This window comes from Bufo gargarizans, chromosome 5 (genome assembly GCF_014858855.1).
Source record: "Bufo gargarizans isolate SCDJY-AF-19 chromosome 5, ASM1485885v1, whole genome shotgun sequence".
NCBI classification, from domain to species: Eukaryota; Metazoa; Chordata; class Amphibia; order Anura; family Bufonidae; genus Bufo; species Bufo gargarizans.
Window position 1 is genome coordinate 151,204,497 of NC_058084.1, and position 24,174 is coordinate 151,228,670.

General features: G+C 43.9%; 1 protein-coding gene across 2 annotated transcripts in view; it reads left to right on the forward strand.

Moving 5' to 3' along the window:
* The window catches only part of SEH1L (SEH1 like nucleoporin), a 34,611-nt gene that overhangs the window by 9,022 nt on the left and 1,415 nt on the right, over positions 1-24,174 (forward strand). The window contains exons 4-9 of one of the 2 annotated variants that reach the window (XM_044293808.1): positions 7,082-7,293; positions 8,109-8,207; positions 9,197-9,337; positions 14,130-14,287; positions 14,676-14,823; positions 18,946-19,192. In XM_044293808.1, the coding sequence (XP_044149743.1) occupies positions 7,082-7,293; positions 8,109-8,207; positions 9,197-9,337; positions 14,130-14,287; positions 14,676-14,823; positions 18,946-18,958 (771 nt within the window). In that variant the 3' untranslated portion in view covers positions 18,959-19,192. Of the gene's footprint in view, positions 1-7,081; positions 7,294-8,108; positions 8,208-9,196; positions 9,338-14,129; positions 14,288-14,675; positions 14,824-18,945; positions 19,193-24,174 lie in introns of those variants that run through there. The other variant, XM_044293807.1, reaches the window with a different exon arrangement.

Consider the following 24,174-nt stretch of genomic DNA (forward strand, 5'->3'; position numbering starts at 1 on the left):
TAGTACTACAAGGGGCTTATACCCCCAAAATGTATTTTTCCTTTGCTTCTTAATGAGGATGGCTGAGTGGGGGGGAAGGTGGGAGGGATGGTCATAGGAAAGAAATCTACTACAAATGTGGTGGATTGCTTGTAGGCGGGGGGTGGGGGGAGGGGGAGGTGGGGTTGGGCTGTGGTGCGTCAAAGTAGGTGTGGTTTCCCTTTTTTTCGTTTTTGGTTCTTTCTTCTTCTTTCTTCTATTTCTCCATTTTGACCTTTCCTGATGACGCTGATTAGAATTTTTGCGTGGAATATACGTGGCTTGGGGGATAGAGGCAAGAGACAAGCGATTTTTGACTTGACACAGGCCCACTTACCAGCAATAGTATGCCTGCTAGAGACCCACCTTACTGAGGAGACCACTAGAGTGCTCGACAGGGGATGGGCTGCGCACACGTTCCATTCTACCCTCTCCAACTATTCGAGAGGTGTCACGGTGTTGATACACAGACTTATTGATTTCGTCTGTGAGGCATCCTCTGTCGACCAACAGGGGAGATTTATTTTCTTATACTGTAAGATAGGAGGGAAGATATGTATTTTGGCCTTTGTCTACATTCCACCGCCATTTTCTTTCTCTGTTCTTAATTCTCTTTTATTATTTATGGATAAATGGCCAGAATGTCCAACATTGATTATTGGCGACTTTAACTGTGTTATCGACCCTCTTCGCGATAGGATTTCTACGAGTGCTAGGAGTGACAGTCCGGTCCAGGGGTCCCCCCTGGCACGGTTCTGCCTGGAGGCTGGATTTGAGGACGCTTGGGAACATCTGGGACAGGGGAAAAGGGCTTTCTCATGCTTTAGTAAAGCAGGTAAATCGTTCTCCAGAATAGATCTTGTATTGATAAATAGTAAATATGTGAATCAGATAAAGCGAATGAAATACGAAACAAGGTCAGTATCTGATCACTCTCCGATACTACTTGAATTATGTTTATCTCAGGAAAGATATATACCAAAATCTCCTTTTAGATTAAATCCCTATTGGTTATCAGTTATAAAGACACATGAAACAATTCAAAACGAAATAGGTCGATTCTGGGAAATTAACTACGGTTCAGCAAAAACTCAAGTAGTATGGGATACTTTCAAGGCGTATACGAGGGGATTGATGGTTAGTAACATTGCGAACCTTAGACAGGAATATGGAAAGAAACAGAAAAATCTAAAAGAACACGCAGTGTTAGCAACAGAATCCTTCTATAGGAACAAGACCGAGAGGAATAGGCAAAATATGCAAAGAGCCACACAAATATATGCTAATTTTTTATTGGATAAGGCCCAACAGAACCTTTTTTTTAAAGGGCAAAAATACTTTACAGAATCAGGCCGACCTGGTAAACTCCTTTCCAGGGTAATCTCCAATCAACAACCCAAAAAACATATAGATAAACTTCGTTTGAGTGATGGCAGGATAGTCACTACACAGGGCCCGGTGGAGAAGGCCTTTCTTGATTATTTTACTGATTTGTATAAAGCTGATTCTAACATCACAGATGACAAGATAGATCTCTACTTAGATAGGATCAAGTTTCCAACTATTACTGAGTCGGAAAAGAAAGCACTAGAAATGGAGGTCTCAATGCAGGAACTTGAGGGAGCTACTAAACTATGCTCGGCTAACTCCACCCCTGGTTCAGATGGGCTTCCATATGAATTTTATAGCAAATATGGGGACTGCATTCTTCCCAGACTGTTGGAGGTCTTTGCTGAATCAGTGGAGGATGGGATGCTGCCAGATTCAATGATGGAGGCCATAATAATACTAATACCGAAAAAAAACAAGGACCCCTTAGAATTAGAATCATACAGACCAATTTCACTGCTCAATGCAGATGTAAAGCTCCTTGCGAGGGTCCTGGCAACAAGGCTTTCCAGGGTCATCTCCTCCATTGTCCATTCGGATCAGTGCGGCTTTATCCAAAATAAGGGTACACATCATAATTTACACCGGCTCTTCTCCAATATTCAGGCCCCGGGGGGGACTGCCCGCTCCATCCTGTCATTGGACGCCTCTAAGGCCTTTGACAGGGTGGAGTGGCGTTTCCTCTGGAAGGTTCTTGCAAGGATGGGCTTTGGAGAAAGATTTATACGCACTCTTAAGCTACTGTATAGATCTCCAAGGGCAAAACTGAGTCTTAATGGAATCCTGAGCGGCAGTATTGATTTAAAGAGAGGCACCCGCCAGGGCTGTCCACTATCTCCCCTGTTATTCGATATTTATATCGAACCCCTTGCGATGGCCATCAGGCAAGATGATCAGGTTAAAGGATTCGGTACGTTAGGAACACAAGACCGCATCTCATTATATGCAGATGATGTTCTGTTTTTTATAGATCATACGGAAACTACTCTTCCTAGGATCATTCATATGGTTAAATTATTTGGTGAGGTGTCTGGTCTTTGTATAAATTGGGCCAAGACCAGTCTGCTCCCAATAGACCCTCTGCCACAGAAGGAGGTTCCTGTTATACAGTTGGATATTGTTGATACTTTCCAATATTTGGGTCTGACTATATCGCCTCGGGTTGAAAATTTTCTACAACTTAATTTGATTCCCATAATAGTAAAGACCAGAGCTAAAATAGGAATCTGGCTGAAACTTCCCCTATCCAGAGCTGATCGAATCTCACTAGTTAAAATGGTGATACTACCACAATTTCTCTATGTGCTCAGGAATACACCTATTTGGATACATGACAAACACTTTAAACTTATTGAAAGAATAATTAATGATTTAATATGGGGAAGAAAGCGAGTTCGAATTAAGTTGGAATATTTGTATAAATCCGTGGAGTCTGGGGGTTTAAATCTCCCCTACTTTAAAGGGTACTTTATTGCAGCTCAGCTATTGTGGTGTTATGAATCAGAGAACAGCGCACTCTTGAGGAAGCTGGTAACTAGCCATGCTCATAATAATATTTTTACTTTGTTGGAATCCGGTTTATTGAAGAGTTATGAGCACGGCTACAGAGAAACTATTAATCTACTTCTGAAAATGTGGAATACAACTAGGACATGGTTGAAGGTTAAGGGTTCATTCACATTTACGCCTCTTTGGCATAATTCCTATTTACAAAGCTTAGATGATATTGCAGCTGACATATTTTGGCAGAAGAATAAAATCTTATATATTTCACAGGTAGTTAAAGATAGAGAAATTAAATCCTTTATAGAAATGACACATAATATAAGAAATCTTTCATGGTTTAGGTACCTTCAACTTCGATCTGTATTATCCAGTTTGGATGATAAGCGATTGTTGGATATAGATAATTTATCTTTTTTGAATGAGTGGGTAGGGGGTGCACTTGTTAAAATAAAGATTTCAAATATATATAAGTTATTACTTAAGGCACGGTTTAGTGATACACATTCACCAGGACAAAAAGCGTGGGAGGCGGATTGTCCGAATTTACAAGTAGAAGGTTGGGAGAATATTTTTGGGAATTTGGTTTCAGTATCCCAGAACTTCAACCATGTTTTAATACAATTCTATATTTGTCACAGATTATATATTACTCCCTTATGGATGAATAAATGTGGGTTAAGAGATATGTCCAACTGCCCCTAATGTGACATTGTAGGAGCGGACTTCCTCCATATGATATGGACTTGTCCAGAACTCACAAACTACTGGAATAACATCAATAACTGTATTATCTACAAATTAAAAATTCGAATTCCTTTTGAACCACAAGTATTCGTGCTTAATGATCTTTCCAAATTAAAAAATCATAAGTATCAAAAGATCTTCCTGAGTAGAATATTGATGCTGGCTAGAGTACTGATCAGCCGGACCTGGTTTGCCCGTTCCACTCCAGACATCAACACATGGATAAACCTAACCGATAAGGTTAAAAACTACGAGAAAATTTTATATAAACGGAGGGAGGTTGAGGAACAGTGGAACAAGATATGGGATGGCTGGAAGATTGATTGATTAGTCGAGGTCAAGTTGGTTTATTTACGGGGGGCCTGCTTTGACGCACCACAGATTAGGGATTAGGGATTAGGGGGGAGGGAGGGGAGGGTTTTTCTAAATGAAAGAAAAGATGAATTGAATATATTATAATTATATATAATTAGTTGGGACACTAAGAATTGAGAGATTGTAAAAATGTCTGTAAAAAATGTTTTGTAGTGGTTTTCCAATAAATTTTTGTTGAAAAAAAGGAAAAAAAAAAAAAAAAAAAAAAAAGTTCATCCAGTGGAAGTATACGCTTCATTTGGCGTTCCTCCAACCTTAGGGCGCATGCGCGCCCACGTCTATATTATATACGGCGCTGTCCTCGTCTCATGGCGCCTGCGTCGAACGCACCCGGTAGGTGTCATGGGAACTGATGCGTAATCCGTTACTAATAATACAACCATCTGCGTCCGTTATGAACGAATCCGGTTGTGTTATCTATAACATTGCCAAGACGGATCGGTCATTAACGCCTTTTTCTATTGTGGCAGAGAAAACTGATCTGTCCCCATTGACTTTTGGGGGCATTGGGGGTCATGACTGATCCGCCTTGCACCGCATCCCAGGACAGAAAGCAAACTACAACATGTTGCAGTTTGCTCTCCGGTATGAGAACGCAACTAAACGTAATGGAATGCATTTTGGAGCATTCCGTTCTGTTTAGTTCAGTTTTGTGCTTGGCATTGGCAATGAATGGGGACAAAACGGAAGCGTTTTTTCCGGTATTGAGCCCCTATGACGGATCTCAATACCGGAAAACTTAAACACTAGTGTGAAAGTAGCCTAAATGATGGAGTACAACCGCGTACAGCCTTATAAACCGCTAAGGATAATTAGGCTAAAGAGGAATAACACATCACAGTGACGTGCTCTTATGCCACATGTGACCTCTGTGGTGTCCTGTGCAGGAATGGCATTTGACAGCTGGGAGTCAACAGCAGACTGACAGATCTCTGCTGAGGAAATTGATTGGCCGCCAGCAGTGACACGTGACCGTTTAACTGGTTGCGTCCTGCCACACAAGCAATGAAATGAGATTCTGCAGCCTATATCTGTACCTGCACAATATAGCCATGTGGGTAAGTCACATGACTGCTGTGGTTCAGTTTACATATGGCAGTGGGGGCTTCTGCAGGCACGCTGGGGTAAGCAGTGAGCTATTTTAGCATATTGTATGAAATTTTAAAGGGATATTCCGATAGGTCAATAGGGGATAACTATCAAATTGGTGGGGGTCCTACAGCTGGGACCCCCACTGATTACAAGAACGGGGGCCCCGTACCCCCTGAAGCCCCGGTCAGGCATGTGTGCAGCCACTGCATTCATTTCTATGGGCGTTCCTGAGATAGCGGAGTACAGCGCTCGTCTGTCTCCTGAACTCTCATAGCAATGAATGGGGCGGCCATGCACCTGTGCAACCGGCCACTCCTGTCATTTCAGGGGAGCAGTTGGGGGTACGGGGCCCCCATTCTGGTAATCGTTGGGGGTCCCAGCAGTAGGATCCCCACCGATATGATAGTTATCCTCTATCCTGTGGATCGGGAATAACTTTTACCTACCCGAATACTCCTTCAAGCATACAATGGACAAATCGGTTACGTCCATATCATTTTACAAAGTACTTAGTGCTTTTCTGTGTTTTTGCGGTGTGCTTGATCAAGGCTGCAGTGCCTCCTGATCTGTAAGCTGGTCAGTTATATTCGCACATGGCAGATTTGTAGCAGAAATTTCTGCAACGGAGAATCGGTATCCAGAGCTGCTTGGATGCAGGTGGATGAATGGGGCGGTCACAGAAATCATGGCATACCCTGCCGATGCTGGGTATGGTCCTAAAGGCATGTAGTGGCATCACAGAAATAAGGAATACACTGCACATGAAGGCTACCTGCAGATTTTGAAACCAAAATCTACATGTTACTTGCAGATTTGATGCTATTTTGCCACAGAACTTGCCCTCCCATTGAAAAGGGGGCAAATCTGCACCAAAAATTGCACAAATAATTGACAGGCTGTGGATTTCAAAATCCGAAATAAAAGAAAAAAAGCAGAGTACATGAGATTTGTCTAATTTCATACACTTTGCTGGTACTGTGTTACACACCGAAAACCCGCATGTAATCCTCACCAGACTTTACAAACTACGAGACTGGAAAATAACTGTCTATTTTTTTTCTGCTAGAAAAGGCACTGCTGTTCTTTATGGCCTATGTCTGTTATGGCAGTGTAGTCCGGCCATACACATAAGATGGCTGTCAGCCGAGCCTTCGTTCAGCCGATGGCGGTCACTCCATATTCCCTCATAGACATGCCTGTTTGGCAGAGCAAGCATGTGTTCTCAGTAAGATGAGGGGGGTGGTAGTCTGCTGGCAGTGGGTCATCTCACCGAGAACAAACTTGAAGCACTTGAAATCCAATGGGCCAGATTTATCATTAGCTCAGGTCAGAATAATGGAGTGAAAAAGTCCCAAACGCTAAAACTGCGCACAAATTTGCGACTTTTTTTCTGCTCTGCACTATGCTTGCCAGTTTTCTGAAAGTGGGCGTGTTTTCTTATGTAAATGAATCTCTAGACAGATTTACTATTGGTACTATTTAAAAAGGCGCAATTTCACTCCAGTGAGGACCATGCTTATCTTATGAGACTTTTTAATAGAACATGCGACTTTTTCATAAAAATGTGCGACTTTTTCGTAAAGCTGTGCGACTTTTGTAAAGCTGCTTACTGACGGATAAACTGCTACCGTCAAACCACATTTATTACAGTTTTAAAGGGCCGATCATAAATCTGACTTGGCTAAAACTGACTTTAGCCATATGTGAAAGTGGAGTGAGCTGTCAGAGTCATGATAAATCTGGCCCAATGTGTCCGATTCTTATCTCCCCAACATCTGCCGTCAGGGGAGAGTCAGAAGGCCCTTAGTCCTATTCTCTTGAATGGAGACAGCCAAAAGACAAGAGTGGTGCTTTTTCTGGGGAAATAAAAAGGACCATATTTGGTATCTCATACGTGCTCTAACTTTATGAAGCGACTACGTAAATAGTTTAATTGCTCTCAATTGTGTATCCTTAGGTCAAAAGAACGACACTTGTGGATAGCAGGACATCAGTAACCGATGTCAAGTTTGCCCCCAAGCATATTGGCTTAATGTTGGCAACCTGCTCTGCAGACGGTGTGGTGAGAATATACGAAGCTCCTGATGTCATGAATCTTAGCCAATGGTCTCTGCAGCATGAAATATCTTGTAAATTGAGCTGCAGTTGTATTTCCTGGAATCCATCTAGGTAAGTTGGTATCCTTCGCCCTAACCTAAGGGGCAGGCTAGCTGCCTCCTGAGAGCACCAATAGAGGCTTCATACTGTCCAGGAGCCTCAGCTAAAGAAGTATTGAGGCATATGCCGCAGCAGTCTTCAAATGCATGCTCCATAGTTTATTACCACCCACGGTGGTGCCAACTTCTAGTGCCCATACCAACATGTGGGCAAAACAGTAGCACCATCACTGAGTTGTCTATTTTGGAGCCTGTGTGTCTCTGCAGTTGAGCAGCTACGTAAATGTAGCTTTATCTTCCTGTGCCGGAGAGCGATGGAGAACTGGAGAAATGAATCGGGCAGGAGCGATCTATGATTGATCTTATCTACTAGGGCTGACGCATGGTATTCTGAGCAGCGCCAGGGATTTTGCATCACGTTCCTAGGCTGATCCCTATACCCAGGCCCTAGTCCTTCCAGAGGTTAACGTGAACACATCAGAGCATTTCTGCTGCCTTATCTGAGAGAAGAGAAGCTGAGCTCTGTGATATACAGGTTTATCATCTGGAACAGGATCTGTGGGTAAAAAGCTGAGTAAATCCTGACAGGACTCTTAGGAGAGCCAGTAAGAGTCCTGACTACCCCACCCATTTGTTTTTCTGTAAACACAATAATACAGGTGAAACGGTCAATCCCAGCATTTTTATATTGTCTGCTGACCGTTGCCACTATTTCTTAAGTCGAATTATGAAGCAACTATTGGATCTGCAGTGATAAGTGGACGTTATCTGAGATATTGCATTTGCTCTTCATTGTCATCTAAAAACCTCTGTTTTTCTTATATGTAGTTCCCGAGCACATTCTCCGACCATAGCCGTGGGAAGTGATGACAGCAGCCCTAATATAATGGGAAAAGTTCAGATCTATGAGTACAACGAGAACACAAGGTACATCTCATGTAGAATCAAAGCTACATACACACAGTCGTGAAAAACGGCCATCACACAACTCTTTTGGGGTTAGTCACACAGCCGTTTTTTTTTTTTACGGCCCATGAATAATGTCCATAAACCTATTTTGTCTGTTTTCACGGACACAAATGAAGGGGAGTGTTTTTAACGTCCGTTTCTCAAAAGGAATGAGTGAAAAAAAAAAGGGATTGTTTTGCGTTATTTTAACGGCGTGTTTTTTTTTTTTCTTCATGTGAATGTAGTCTAAACAGCAGCGTAGCGCACTTAGTCTGAAGGTATAATGCTTTCTAAATCTATAGTATGGCTTCAAATCTTTCCCTTCTCAAACATTCACGCACAGAGACTAAAAACTCATGCAGTGATACTAAGCAACTGGTAACGTGCAGATGGCTAAAATCAATTAGAATTTTTTCTTTAAAGGCAAATTTCCCATCTGCCGAGAAAGGGCATCTGTCAGCAGATTTGTACCTATGAACCTGACTGACCTGTTGAACGTGTGCTTGGCAGCTGAAGACATCTGTGTTGGTCCCATGTTCATATGTGCCCACATTGCTAAGAAAAATTAGATTTTAATATATGGAAATGGACGTCTAGGAGCAGTGAGGGCGTTGCCTTTACCACTAGAGGCTCTGCTCTCAATGCAACTGCGGCCCTCTGACTCGCATGCAGATGTCTTTTACTGTTCATATATTGGTATAGTCTGTATCAATGGCATTAACAGGATAGCCATGAGAAGTCTTGTATCTGTTGGGTGTAAAGCTGCCCCTTTAAATAAACATGAACACTCGGCTCAGCCATGTATTAAAAGTAGCTCGGTACCTGTGTAGTCCGCTTTATGAAGATTCCTAAACGTGCATTAAAGATAGAAAGTTGCGTTCTGGTAAAGTCATATCGTGCATCTCCGCTGGGGTCGTTATCTGTGGGGTCTTCAGTCATTCTGAATTTAATCATTGTTCTAATTGCAGGAAATATGTAAAAGCGGAAACCTTTATGACAGTCACAGACCCTGTTCACGACATTGCTTTTGCTCCAAACCTGGGCAGATCTTTCCACATCTTGGCTGTAGCAAGTAAAGATGTACGAATCTTTACAATGAAGCCTCTGAGGTGAGTTTTTGTTCTCGTATACTATAATACCTTTACATGGGCCGACACAGCAGGCAATTATCGGGAACGGTTTGTTCCCTATAATTGCCTGCTCATCAGGAGGTGAGAGCTCCATTTACATGCAGCAACCACCTCTGCTATATGAAGACAAGGAACTGCCCCTGTGACCTGATGTCCCCATAGAGAGACGACATTTCTGGGTAGTAGATGGCTTTTTAGATTGCATAATTTGCTGTCCATAAACTGTGATTTAGCTGATAGGATCAGCGACGCTTTCACCCAAAGAACAAGCATTTACTCGTTCATCAGGTGATCGGCCGTATCTTTACACAGGGTATTTATTGGGAATGAGCGTTCATAGGACCAACCATGTGAAGGGGCCTTAAGTGCTGTATCTTTGCCTATTGTATAGGATGTGTTGACCTGTGTACATTTAAGGTTCCCATACACCTTCAGTCGCTGTCAGCTGGTTGGTTGACATGTATTCTTTCCAACTCCCCCATATACACACGTTCACCTTGAATTTGTGATTAGGTGTTAGCATCAGGAACAAATAAAGGGCTTCTTGTGACGACAGTCCCATTTTCACCCCTTAGTGACCACCGCCTTTTAACGGCATTCAGTAAGGGACCTTAGGCTGGGCTAGCACCTTTTTATGGCGGCCCACTGTAAGCTCTGCATGGGTCTCCCATGCAGGGGAGAGCAGGAGCTTGGCCATCTCCCACTCTAACGGCCTGGATCGGCAAAAGCACCAATCCGGGCCATTTAACAGCGTTGGCAATAGCGTCTTATCCGGGCTAGCTTGCAAATGAAATTGCTGGGTGCCAATGTCAGTGCACACAGGCTTGGGGTCTTCTGACAGCCTCAGGCCTGTCTTAAATTTATCCCAGGAGGCTGCATCTCACTGACGCAGCCTGCTGGTGGATGTTAGTATAGCGCTGACCGTAAAATACATTGCACTATATTACCGTAATAGCACAATGTAAAAAATAAATAAAATCAAAGTAAAGTAAAAATGCTAAAATAAAATCGTCACATCCATAACAACTGCACAATTATCATGTAACTTATGATGAAAAATGCCAAAATTTATACGTTTTGCTTATTCAGTCCACAAGTGTTATATATTCCAAAATGATGCTAATGAAAACTACAAGTCGTCCTGCCAAAATCAAGCTCTCATACAGCTCAAAAGAAGAAGTAAAAAAGCTTATGGTTCTTGAGATCCAGCAATGCAAAAAACACTTTTTATAAAGGTTTTTATTGTGCAAAAGTAGTAAAATGTAAAAAAACAAAAAGTGTGTATCTGGCATCCCCCCCAGAGTTTATAAAAGTTGATCAACAAGTTGTGTACCTCAAAATAACCCCATTAAAAGCAACTTGTCCTGGGGTGGAGCCTGACCGCGCTCTATGGCAGACTTGTCAGTGAGACACTCCTGCTGCCAAACGCCTACAGAAGCTAAAAAGCGACCCCCAAGGCAATTATGGTTGAGAGAGAAGCAGAGGGAAAGCCAAGGGACAAACAGACCACCTCAGTCCCAGCAAGATATGGAGAATTTCTTCAAGAAGCACCCATCGGGTGCACAGGCCCGCCTGCCCAAGATGGCGCCAACCGACTCTGCTGCTGGATCCGGGGTACGGAAGAGTCGGAGGTAGAGACCACACTGGACTTGTCAGAGGCAGAGTGGAAAACTTCTAAAACGTGCAGCAGGCCCTACTCACTTACAATATGGTGGCGGGAGACAAGCTAGCACTGCACCAAGCATATTTAAACCAAGCTTTTTTTTATCCCTAGTAGGGTTGTTGCGATTTCAATACCATAAAAAAGTATTGAGATACTCAATACCATTTGATACTATGCGAAAAAATAGAACGCCAAAAAAGCCATGTGCATTCCGCATTTTAAAAAATGGCGAATCGCGCAGTTTAAATTATTATTTTTATTTTTTCTGTTCCAGCGTTCACTATATTTTAATAGTTTGGACTTTTCGGACGTGGCGATATGTGATATGTTTATTTGTTTATATATTTTATATATAAATTTGGGAAAGGGGGTGATTTATACTTAAAAATTTGGTGTTTGTGGAGGCTGCCGGCAGACTTGGCACCAAGGGCCAGATACCATCCTCTGATCTCTGCCCTTGTGACGGCTAGGACAACTCTATACAGGCAAGTTTCTGCTCACCATTGATGCCAGCAAGCCTCATACCTTTAAGTGTACAACAAGATGTCTCAGAATTGACGAACCTCTGGTTACAACTACATAATGTCTCGGTTGGGAACTTGCTGGCAGGCAATACAATCCTCTACTTTGACTCTGAGGTCGAAGTTTTGTCTGGATGGCTGGATGTACTTACATAATGCACACTTTTCTAAGGTATGTTGGCTCTTCATGTCCAAATACACCCCTAGGGAACTAGATTGGTTTGAGACTTCTATTATACCTTCCCCAGACCCCAGGACATCTACTTTACTCCCTATACTAACGAATTGTGAATACGAGAGCTCCAGCTAAACCATCCTATCTGCTCTCATGTGAGAGGGACCTCAACACCTCCTTCACAGATCAGGAAACCAGATCTCATGTGTTCTCTAGATGTATTCGGACACAAGAAAATGTGTTTAAGCTACTTAGTACATGGTACAGATCCCCAGATATAGTGGCTAAAATGTTCCTTCTTCTGGAAGAGGCTGCTAGAGATGTGGAGAAACCCTGGGGTCCCTCTACCATATATGGTGGAAGTGCCCAGCCACCCAGACATATTGGAAAACAGTAGAAGCAAACATTTAATACTATTTGCTCTTCCCAAATTATACTTCCTCCACAAACAGTCCTCCTCCTTAATCTGCTGGACAAGATGTGCAAACTGTCTAGAACCTCACTCATGGCCTTACTAATTACAGCAACAAAGCTCTTAGTCCCACTACATTGGCTGGACCCGAATGCACCGTCCTTACAGGAGTGGTACACAAAGGTCCACCAAATTTTCCAATTGAAAGAACTTTCCAGCTGGGAGAGATGGTCACATCCCTTCTTTATGATCATGTGGGCTCCGTGGATCCGTTGGAAGACTTCTAAATGTTTACAAACTACCTTAATGCACTCCTGATAGGGCCATTGACACATGCTGTTGTGGCAGACCTAGGGTCAGTCACGTGATGATCGTTGCCTCTTGTTCAGAAGAATGACGTTGACGGAGGAAAATTACAGAAGTCGTAGTATAGTTCAAAACTCTGCCAGGAACTCAAAGTGGGAGTGTCCTGGGCCTTTTATTTATACACAATTCAAAAGGGTGTAATCTCTCAAAGTAAAACATGATTGGTTTACAGATATTTCAATAATGGCTTTTGATTGGTACACAAATAGTACTTCCAATTGGTCAGTATTTTACAAGTTTTCCCTTTTCCAAGAATGTGTTAGGTTTTTAAAAGAAATGCATATTTGTTACTTGGCACGTACAAACCTTATCTTAACACACATGGTTAACTTCTATAGTTTTTAGCTTATGTCATTGGTATCTTCTTGTTTTTTCCAATTGTTCTATCATGGACACAGCGAAATGAAAACATCTATGAATATTTTATATCCACTTTCAGAAAAGCTGGATAATTTCCTTAACAATGCCACTACACGGACTTCATTAGGGAGCCTGGTACATTGTATTCTACTGTGTAATTGGTTAACTTTGCACTTATTCATGTTATCAAACCTATTGATGCCTACAAGTGCCTATTTATCATCCTATGTCCCTCTACCCCACCTCCCCTCCTTTCCTCAGCCTGCCACCTTCCTTACTAGACAACGCCCTCTTCCCTGACATCCCTACCCCTAATTTATATACCTCTCGAGATCTTGCACTGTTACCTTTTGATGAGAAACCAACTAAAAGGGAACCTGTCATGTGGATATTTATAATCTAACTAATTATATACAATCATTAACTACTAAAAAGTACCTTGGATGTATTCACTTACTGGTGTGACAGATGGTTGCCTCAAAATATACACACAAAGATGCCACATGCTAATGAGCTGATTTGAGTCCAGCGTTTTTTTATTTCAGAGCTATAGCCACTCCCCTGCCCACCTGCTGCTGATTCATATGGAAAAAAACTGTCATTCAGCAGCAGGTAGGCGGGAAGAGTCAGGAGCTCATGAATATTTATGACTCATCATTATCAGCTGGAGCTTTTCAATACAAGATCTTGGCAGATTGACTGGGTCAATTAAAGAAAGTGACCCAGCATTTTGCTAAGAGAATCAGTCACGTATTTATGTTGCGTATTTATGTTGCCCTTAGTTAGCACACTATAAAACTGGTGACTGGTTCCCTTTAAATTGTGTTCTGTCAATCGTGTTTTTGCCTATAATTGAGCCGTATTGTGGCCTCATCCATATATGTGATTGTTCTATATTCTTTGATAAATAATCACTTGGTCATTAAGGCTTATAGCGGGCTGGTTAAAAAGAAGCTATTGCGATGATCAGCTAATTGCTGGTGATCCTGCTTTTCTAACCCCCGTCGTTTAGTTGTTATTGTTGGAGGAAGCTATAAACATATAGAGGAACTGTAGATGACGCACTGTCCATTCAGATGAATACTTATCCATGTGAGTGTGAATGTGTGGGAACCGCTATTGAAGATCGTCTCTCTGTTCTGACAAATGAGCCCCCATCTCTATGACTTCTATATGTCCTTAAATGGTAGAAGTCTGCCTGAAAGGACAGTCACAAGTCTGACAAACATGGAGCCTACATTAATACATGCCGATGTTCCTTATCTATTTTCTAGGAAGGAATTGACCTCTTCAGGGGGAGTCACAAAATTTGAAATTCACACAGTGGCGCAGTTTGATAATCACAACTCCCAAGTGTGGCGTGTAAGCTGGAACATAACTGGCACAGTCTTGGCATCTTCTGGTGATGATGGAAGTGTTCGTCTGTGGAAAGGTGAATGGTCGTAATGGTCTGTGGAAAGGTGATGTTCTTAACTCCTTGGCCCATAGATATTTTGATGTGGAGGTTGTATCTGATGACTATATATCCTGTGTTTATGGGGATAAGCATCTGATCGATGTTGGCTACAACCACTGGAACCCCCACCAGTCATGAAATGGGGTCCAGTGTGCATGGAGTGGCAGGCCCAGCATGTGTACAGTGGCTACATTCATTTTTCTATGGAACCGTTAGAGCCATTAACTCAAAACATATCAGACTGCCTACCTGACATCAGTGCTAGGGGTATTAAATCTGCCCCCAATATTATTATATTTTCATGGTTTAAATCCTAAGTCTTACTTGATGACTTGGTTGTACTTTCTTTGGTATTCTCTTTTAGCAAACTACATGGATAATTGGAAATGCACTGGTGTCCTCAAAGGAGATGGGAACCCTGTGACTTCCAACCAGCAAGGATTTTCTGGGTCCTCTGTTGGGTCCACTAATCAGAGTTTACCTAACTCGGTTAATGGGTCGTCTTCATCCAGGTAGGAAGTGCAGAAATACATCCTTTTATTGAGTGAAATTGTATTGTGTGTGTACAATATATATAATTGTATAGGGTGTGGTTAAACATGTATCTGTATTAACAGCGTGGATTTGATCACTTACCACAGAATGCAGTGGTCCCTACATGTACAGTGCCTTGAAAGTATTCATACCCTTTGAACTTTTACAAAACAAAAAATTCATGTTACACCCACAAACTTAAATGTATTTTATTGGGATTCACCAACACAAAGTAGCAAGTATGTGATAAGAAAATGATAAAAGGTTTTCAAATTTCTTTATAAAATTTGTAAAGCGTGTTGTGCATTTGTATTCAGCCCCCTGTACTCTGATGCCCCTATATAAAATCCAGTGTGACCAATTGCCTTCAGATGTCACCTAATTAGTAAATATAGTCCACCTGTGTTATGTATTCTCAGTTATAACTACAGCTGTTCTGTGAAGGCCTGAGAGGTTTGTTAATGAACATTATTGATCAAACAGCATCCGGAAAACCAGGGAACACACCAGACAGGTCAAGGATAAAGTTGTGGAGAAGTGTAAAGCAGGGTTATGATAGATATATTATCCCAAGCTCTGAACGTCGTCTCACGGAGCACTGTTCAATACAGTATCCGAAAATAGGAGTATGGCACAAATGCAAACCTAACAAGACATGGCCGTCCCCCTAAACTGACAGCCCAGACAGGGAAAGCAATAATTAGAGAAGCAGCCAAGAAGGCCCATAGTCACTCTGGTGGAGCTGCTGGAGAATCTGTCTACAGGACAACTATTAGTCATGTACTCCACAAATCTGGCCTTTTATGGAAGAATGTCAAGAAGAAAGCCATTTTTGAAAGTAAGCCATAAGAAATCCTGTTTACAGTTTGCTACAAGCCATGTAGGGACACAGCAAACATGTGGAAGAAGGTGCTCTTGTTAGTTGAGACCAAAGTTGAACTTTTTGACCTGAATGTAAAATGCTATGTGTGGTAGAAAACTAACACTGCTCATCACCCTGAACACATTATCTCCACCATAAAACATGGTGGTGGCAACATCATGCTGTGGAGATGCTTTTCTTCAGCAGGGACGGGGAAGCTGGTTAGAGTTGATGGCAAGATGGATGGAGCTAAATACTGGGCAATCCTGGAGGAAAACCTGGTAGATGCTGCAAAAGACTTGAGACTGGGGCAGAGGTTCACCTTCCAGCAGGACAATGACCTTAAAGAGGACCTTTCACCTAAAAACAAATTTTCAACTGAGACCATAGCGTTACTTACATGCCCCCATGATTTCTTCATCGTTAATTCTTTTTTCATTCTGTGCCCCCATTTGTCCGCTATGCACCCCGGAATACTTCCCGCCGTTTATGCTAATGAGCCAGCCTCAAATGGGCTGGCTTTAAAAGTTCTCCCCGGCGTGCCTTCCATCTTCTCCCTGGCACGGAGCGCATCCAGTCAGCGCGCTCCGCTCTTAGCCAGGGAGAAGACGCTCCAGTTCTCGCGAGACTTCAGAGAACTGGTTCTCTGAAGTCTCGCGAGAACTGGAGTGTCTTCTCCCTGGCTAAGAAATCATGGGGGCATGTAAGTAACGCTATGGTCTTAGTTAAAAAATTTTTTTTTTAGGTGAAAGGTCCTCTTTAAACATACAGCCAGATCTACAATGAAATGGTTTAGATCAAAGCATATTCATGTGTTAGAATGGCCCAGTCAAAGACCATACCTAAAACTCATTGAGAATCTGTGGCAAGTTTGAAAATTGCTGTTCAGACGCTCTCCATTCAATCATACTGAGCTTCAGCTATTTTGCAAAGAAGAATTGGCACAAATTTCAGCCTTTTAAATGTATAAAGCTGGTAGAGACATACCCTCAAAGACTTGCAGCTGTAATTGCAGCGAAAGGTGGTCCCACAAAGTATTGACTCAGGGGGGGCTGAATACAAATGCACGCCACACTTTCCAGATTATTATTTATTAAAATTATGAAAATGTGTATTATCTTTTCACTTAACACATACTTTCTACTTTGTGTTCTATCACATAAAATCCCAATAAAATACATATAAATTTGTGGGTGTAACATTAACATTTTTTTAAAGTTTAAGGAGTATGAATACTTTGTCAAGGCACTGAATCTCTAACTTGTCCCAGTACAAGCATGTTACTAATGGCTAAATACATAGGAATTTAAATTTGTTGCTTATGACAACCCATCACTTAGGATCATTTTAGTGGTTGGATTTGCTCTGCATGTTTCAGTAAATACATTTTTTATAATTTGTAAGACAATAGTTACTAAAACAAGTATATCACCCTACTACCATTCAGTAGACAAATCTTAGTCCTCACTGTACTGGAGCTGAACGCAACTATCTTATTAAAGGGGTTGTCTCGCTTCAGAAAATGCATTTATCATGTAGACAAAGTTATTATGGGAGTCCGCATAGGCACGCATGTGCATCGGCTCCCATCCTGGCCCCCTTGTATCTGCACTGCAGCAGTGACTTTGCTTGCACACTATAGAAATGGCGCCAACCTCTCTTAGGACCGCCACCCTGGGTGTGTGCATAGGCCGGCCTTTAGTGTGCAAGCTCGACCACCGCTACTGGATTGCAGGGTGGTTGTAATAATGGAAATGAGCAGTGTATAATGTGATGGAAAAATGAATCAAACCAGCAAAGGAAGCAATATGGACAATCCCAATACATTAGTAAGTGCCTTGTATTAACTTTCTCTACATCATAAATGCCTTTTGCTGAAGTGAGACAACCCCATTAATCAGTTTTGGCACATTTCTGCCAGAAAATCAAATTATGCCGGTTTACCATATAATTTATTGCAGTTTCTGGTGTAAACTATAGCAAATCTGTTGGGTCCCGGCTTTTGTCCACAGCTGTAGGTCTCAGTCACTGTCCGGAAAAGTGTTGAGAGTGATGGAAAACTGCCAAAAATCACAAACTTATTTGCACAAATGAGACTTGTAGCCAAATGTGCACTTTTTATATGCCAGTTTTCTGAGTAAAGCCATATATAGTTCGCCAGTTCCCTGGGGCATAAGTACATTCAAGTTACTTATACATGAAATTTTTAATTGACTTTTTTTTTTGGATATGTGAAATATTTTCTATACATTTTCTGCACCCCGTTTAGTAGAATATAATTTCTGTGTCTGGGAAAGATGGATGACATACTCTCTGGCTGATCTGTGTGGTAATGCCGCTCTATAACCAGGCACATTGGCTACAGTGACAGCCCCATCTAGAATAGAAGCCTTATTGACCATTGCTCCGCTTTTCCTGAAACCGATGAAACTAATTCCTCATAGCAGAGGAAAAACTGCAGGAATTACACCCATAAAGCGGCTTCTGGGACTTTGTTGTTGATGACATATCCTTAGGATTGGCCATCAATATCAGTTACTGGCACCTCCAGTGATCAGCTATCTGAAGGGGCTGCAATTGCCCAGGCAAGCGCCACCTCCCCTTCATTGGGGGACAGCACTGTACGTTTTTCAGCTGCATGGCACCTACCAAATATACAGCGCTGTGCCTGGTGAACAATGGAGGGTTCTCTAGTACTTGTTGGTGCTGCTCGGTGGGGTCCCAGGAAATGGACCCTCACCTAAGTGATATTGATATTGTCAGTATATGCCATTGATTTTTAAAGACCCAGGAAACCCCTTTAAGGGCTCATGCACATGGCCATATGTATTTAGCAATCTGCAAAAAATGCAACGGAACAGCTGGCCCCTAATAGAACGGTCCTATCCTTGTCCGTAATGTGGACAATAACAGGACGTTCAGTTTTTTTGCAGAATGGACATACAGAATGCACATGGAGTAACTTCTGATTTTTTGGCGGACCCATTGAAATGAATGGTTCCACATACGGTCCACAAAGAAAACGGAACAGACTTGGAAAGAAAAATGCATTCGTGTGCACGAGCCCTATATTTATTTATTTATTTATTTTTATTTTTTTCAGTTTGATCAAATGTATGCTTTAATGTGGTTGTTTGTCAGGTTTGTACAATTTAATATGTTTGGCATCTTGCCGTAACCCGTTTTACCCGAGTGATACCTGATCTCCCCCCTTCCGTTTGTATTGTGTCCTTAACAGAGTGCACAGTTGATGCCAAGCTAACCGGAGTAACCTTGCTGTTTAGCTGCTTGTTGCATGCGCACAGGAATGGACGCAGAGTTCCGTTTTCCTCTCCAGGACACAGGGGAAGCCTACTTAATATTATATACGTGTGATATGTCGTCCCATGAAATGATTAAGCTGTCTACATAAGTGTTACTGACTAAAACAAGTCTGTACTCAAATAGGATTTTTATATTCTGTACAAATAAATGACTAAGGGAAATTTGTGTTGCCTTTTTGTGTTTTAATATGATTCCCATTGTAGTAGGCCAATGATCAGATCACGCATTACCATAAGGAGCAGGTTCTGCATAGAGACACTACTCAAATGGAGGCAGAAATCAAATCATGAATAGAGGCCTATTTCAGAAATGGTCTCTGGGTTCATGTAATTCACGGTAAATGGGAATTTCTAGAGGCCCTTAGAAGAGCTACCAAACAGGTGACAGATCTGATGACCCATTGGGTGTCTACATAGAACTTCATTTGTCCTTCTCTATTTGTATTGCATTACTATTTTTCTGTATTCTGCCTACGTTGGATTTTTTAAAATTATTAATAAGGTGGTTGCCCGGCCAGAGAAGTCATTTATTTAAAAAAAGATTAAAAAAAACGCTTGTTTTTTCTTTTAAGATTGTTACTGGCCTGACAACCCCCTTTAAAAAACTATGTTCTAATTTTCTGTAATTTTATCCAACCTCTATAATGACCCTCTTCAACAATGCCTGGGCACCTCATATAGATTATACTTACCCCACTCCCCGTCACCCGTGTCGCTCCGAATCTCTGCACTGCCGCCGCTGCATCTTCCTGTTGGGCGGATCGAAACATACAGGGTGGGGGAGCAGCCAATAGCAAGCCGCGACGGGGACGAGCCCACGTAGCATTGACACTAGGAAGGCTTGTCACCGTCATAGCCTGCTATTGGCTGCTCCCCCATCGCCAGACGTTTTGATCCTCGTGACTGGGAGATGCAGCGGGGCTGTGCAGGGAGCTGGAGCGATGCCGGTGACATGGAGCAGGGCAAGTATAACCTATATGAGGTGCCCAGGCGTTGGGTTCAATAACCCCTTTTTAAACTACTATTTTATTTTTTATTTTTTTGTCCTAGTTTCACCCTCCACTTCTATAGTGTGTTCATACTGCGCTTCAGTTTTGTTTTAACTTATATGTTAGCAAGTGCTTCCTACATATGTACCAAGGTGCCTATGGACTATAATAGCAAAAATAAATAAATACAATCTAAAGAAAGTGTCCTTTTAGCCAGTATGGAAGTAGTGTTTTTATTGTTAAAGTCTAAGTAAAAATTAGGGCTGCACGATAAATCGCAAAAATAATCGAATCGCGATAATCGCCAAATGCGATATGGCGATTTGGCCGACCCGAAAATGCCGCGATTATATATAAAGGGGCCCTGCGCACATAACTGCCTGTGTAAAGTATTTTACTAGTGTGTGTATGTGGGTGAAACAATCTCTCTCCTAACAGGTCCGGCCTCTCTACTCACTATGAATGCACTGCAGCGAGCGGCAGCGAGCTGGCCGGCCGGCGCGTGACTGACGTCACTTAGTAACGCTCCTCCCACTTCAGGAAGCAGAGCGTTACTAAGTGACGTCAGTCACGCGCCGGCCGGCCACCTCGCTGCAGTGCATTGCATTCATAGTGAGTACAGAGGCCGGACCTGTTAGGAGAGAGATTGTTTCACCCACACACACACGCTAGTAAAAAACTTTACACGCAAGGCAGTTGTGTGCCCAGTTTAGGACACATGAGGGGGACCAGCATGAGATGCTATATGTCTTAAGCTGGCCCCCCTCATGGCCCTATGTGTCCTCCACACATCCCCTATAACAGTGCCATCCACAGGTCCCCCATAAGTGTCCTCCACAGGTCCCCCACATAACGGCGTCCTCCACAGATCCCCCCACAACACGGCGTACTCCACAGACTCTTCCCCCCCCCCCCCCCCCAACACGGCGTCCTCCACAGATCTCTCCCCCCCCCCCCACAACACGGCGTCCTCCACAGATCCCCCCCCCCCCCCCCCCACAACACGGCGTCCTCCACAGATCTCCCCCCCCCCCCCCACAACACGGCGTCCTCCACAGAATCCCCCCCCCCCCCCCCCACAACACGGCGTCCTCCACAGAATTCCCCCCCACACACACAACACGGCGTCCTCCACAGATCCCCCCCCCACAACACGGCGTCCTCCACAGATCCCCCCCCCCCCCACAACACGGCGTCCTCCACAGATCCCCCCCCACAACACGGCGTCCTCCACAGATCCCCCCCACAACACGGCGTCCTCCACAGATCCCCCCCACAACACGGCGTCCTCCACAGATCCCCCACAACACGGCGTCCTCCACAGATCCCCCACAACACGGCGTCCTCCACAGATCCCCCCCCCCCCCACAACACGGCGTCCTCCACAGATCCCCCCCCCCCCCCACAACACGGCGTCCTCCACAGATCCCCCCCCCCCCACAACACGGCGTCCTCCACAGAATTCCCCCCCCCCCCACAACACGGCGTCCTCCACAGAATTCCCCCCCCCCCCCCCACACACAACACGGCGTCCTCCACAGAATTCCCCCCCCCCCCCACACACAACACGGCGTCCTCCACAGATCCCCCACAACACGGCGTCCTCCACAGAACCCCCCCCCCCCCACAACACGGCGTCCTCCACAGAATTCCCCCCCCCCCCACACACAACACGGCGTCCTCCACAGATCCCCCACAACACGGCGTCCTCCACAGAACCCCCCCCCCCCCACAACACGGCGTCCTCCACAGATCCCCCCCCCCACAACACGGCGTCCTCCACAGAATTCCCCCCCCCCCCCCCCCACAACACGGCGTCCTCCACAGATTCCCCCCCCCACACACACAAACACGGCGTCCTCCACAGATCCCCCACAACACGGCGTCCTCCACAGATCCCCCACAACACGGCGTCCTCCACAGATCCCCCACAACACGGCGTCCTCCACAGATCCCCCCCCCCCCCACAACACGGCGTCCTCCACAGATCCCCCCCCCCCCCCAACAACACGGCGTCCTCCACAGATTCCTCCCCCCCCCACAACACGGCGTCCTCCACAGATCCTCTGTTCTTCCCCACAGTTTTTCTTGGCTGCAGGGCGTCCTCCACAGATCCCCCCCCCCCCCCCCCCCCCCCACAACACGGCGTCCTCCACAGATCCCCCCCCCCCCCCACAACACGGCGTCCTCCACAGATTCCCCCCCACAACACGGCGTCCTCCACAGATCCTCTGTTCTTCCCCACAGTTTTTCTTGGCTGCAGACAGGGCATCATGTCAGCCAATCACTGGCCTCAGCAGTGACATCCTGCAGGGTGGTGACCTGTGTGCATGGAACGACACCGCTGTAGCCAGCAGAGGAGAGGAGAGGACCAAAGCTCAGCGCTGGAAGACACTATCCGAGTTTTCCCTGAACTTTGACAACCTCTTTAAAGTGCCACTATCCTGAGATGACCATAAGTCAGTTCCACCACTTTTGGAATGGACATATCTTCAGCATGGAGTAGAACCAAATACAAACCGGATTCCCAAACAGTTGGGACACTAAACAAATTGTGAATAAAAACTGAATGCAATGATGTGGAGATGGCAAATGTCAATATTTTATTTGTAATAGAACGTAGATGACAGATCAAACGTTTAATCTGAGTAAATGTATCATTTTAAAGGAAAACTACGTTGATTCAAATTTTCACGGTGTCAACAAATCCCCAAAAAGTTGTGGCTGGAAAAAGTAAATTTGAGCATAACGAAGAGCTGGAAGACCAATTAACACTAATTAGGTCAATTGGCAACATGATTGGGTATAAAAAGAGCTTCTCAGAGTGGCAGTGTCACTCAGAAGCCAAGATGGGTAGAGGATCACCAATTCCCACAATGTTGCGCAGAAAGATAGTGGAGCAATATCAGAAAGGTGTTACCCAGCGAAAAATTGCAAAGACTTTGCATCTATCATCATCAACTGTGCATAACATCATCCGAAGATTCTGAGAATCTGGAACAATCTCTGTGCGTAAGGGTCAAGGCCGTAAAACCATACTGGATGCCCGTGATCTCCGGGCCCTTAAACGACACTGCACCACAAACAGGAATGCTACTATACAGGAAATCACAGAATGGGCTCAGGAATACTTCCAGAAACCATTCAGGTGAACACAATCCACCGTGCCATCCACCGTTGCCAGCTGAAACTCTACAGTGCAAAGAAGCCATTTCTAAGCAAGATCCACAAGCTCAGGCGTTTTCACTGGGCCAGGGATCATTTAAAATGGAGTGTGGCAAAATGGAAGACTGTTCTGTGGTCAGACGAGTCACGATTCAAAGTTATTTTTGGAAATCTGGGACGCCATGTCATCCGGACCAAAGAGGACAAGGACAACCCAAGTTGTTATCAACGCTCAGTTCAGAAGCCTGCATCTCTGATGGTATGGGGTTGCATGAGTGCGTGTGGCATGGGCAGCTTGCATGTCTGGAAAGGCACCATCAATGCAGAAAAATATATTCAGGTTCTAGAACAACATATGCTCCCATCCAGACGTCATCTCTTTCAGGGAAGACGCTGCATTTTTCAACAAGATAATGCCAGACCACATTCTGCATCAATCACAACATCATGGCTGCGTAGGAGAAGGATCCGGGTACTGAAATGGCCAGTCTGCAGTCCAGATCTTTCACCTATAGAGAACATTTGGCGCATCATAAAGAGGAAGGTGCAACAAAGAAGGCCCAAGACGATTGAACAGTTAGAGGCCTGTATTAGACAAGAATGGGAGAGCATTCCTATTTCTAAACTTGAGAAACTGGTCTCCTCGGTCCCCAGACGTCTGAGTGTTGTAAGAAGAAGGGGAGATGCCACACAGTGGGGAAAATGGCCTTGTCCCAACTTTTTGGGGATTTGTTGACACCATGAAATTCTGATTGAACATATTTTTCCCTTTAAAATGGTACATTTTCTCAGTTTAAACTATTGTTCCGTGATTTATGTTCTAATTTGAATAAAATATTAGAAGTTGGCACCTCCACATCATTGCATTCAGTTTTTATTCACGATTTGTATAGTGTCCCAACTTTTTTGGAATCCGGTTTGTATGTAACTGACAACAGTATTGAGAGTGGGCATTTTCTGTAGGTTTCATAGACTAACAGGAGTCCCCTC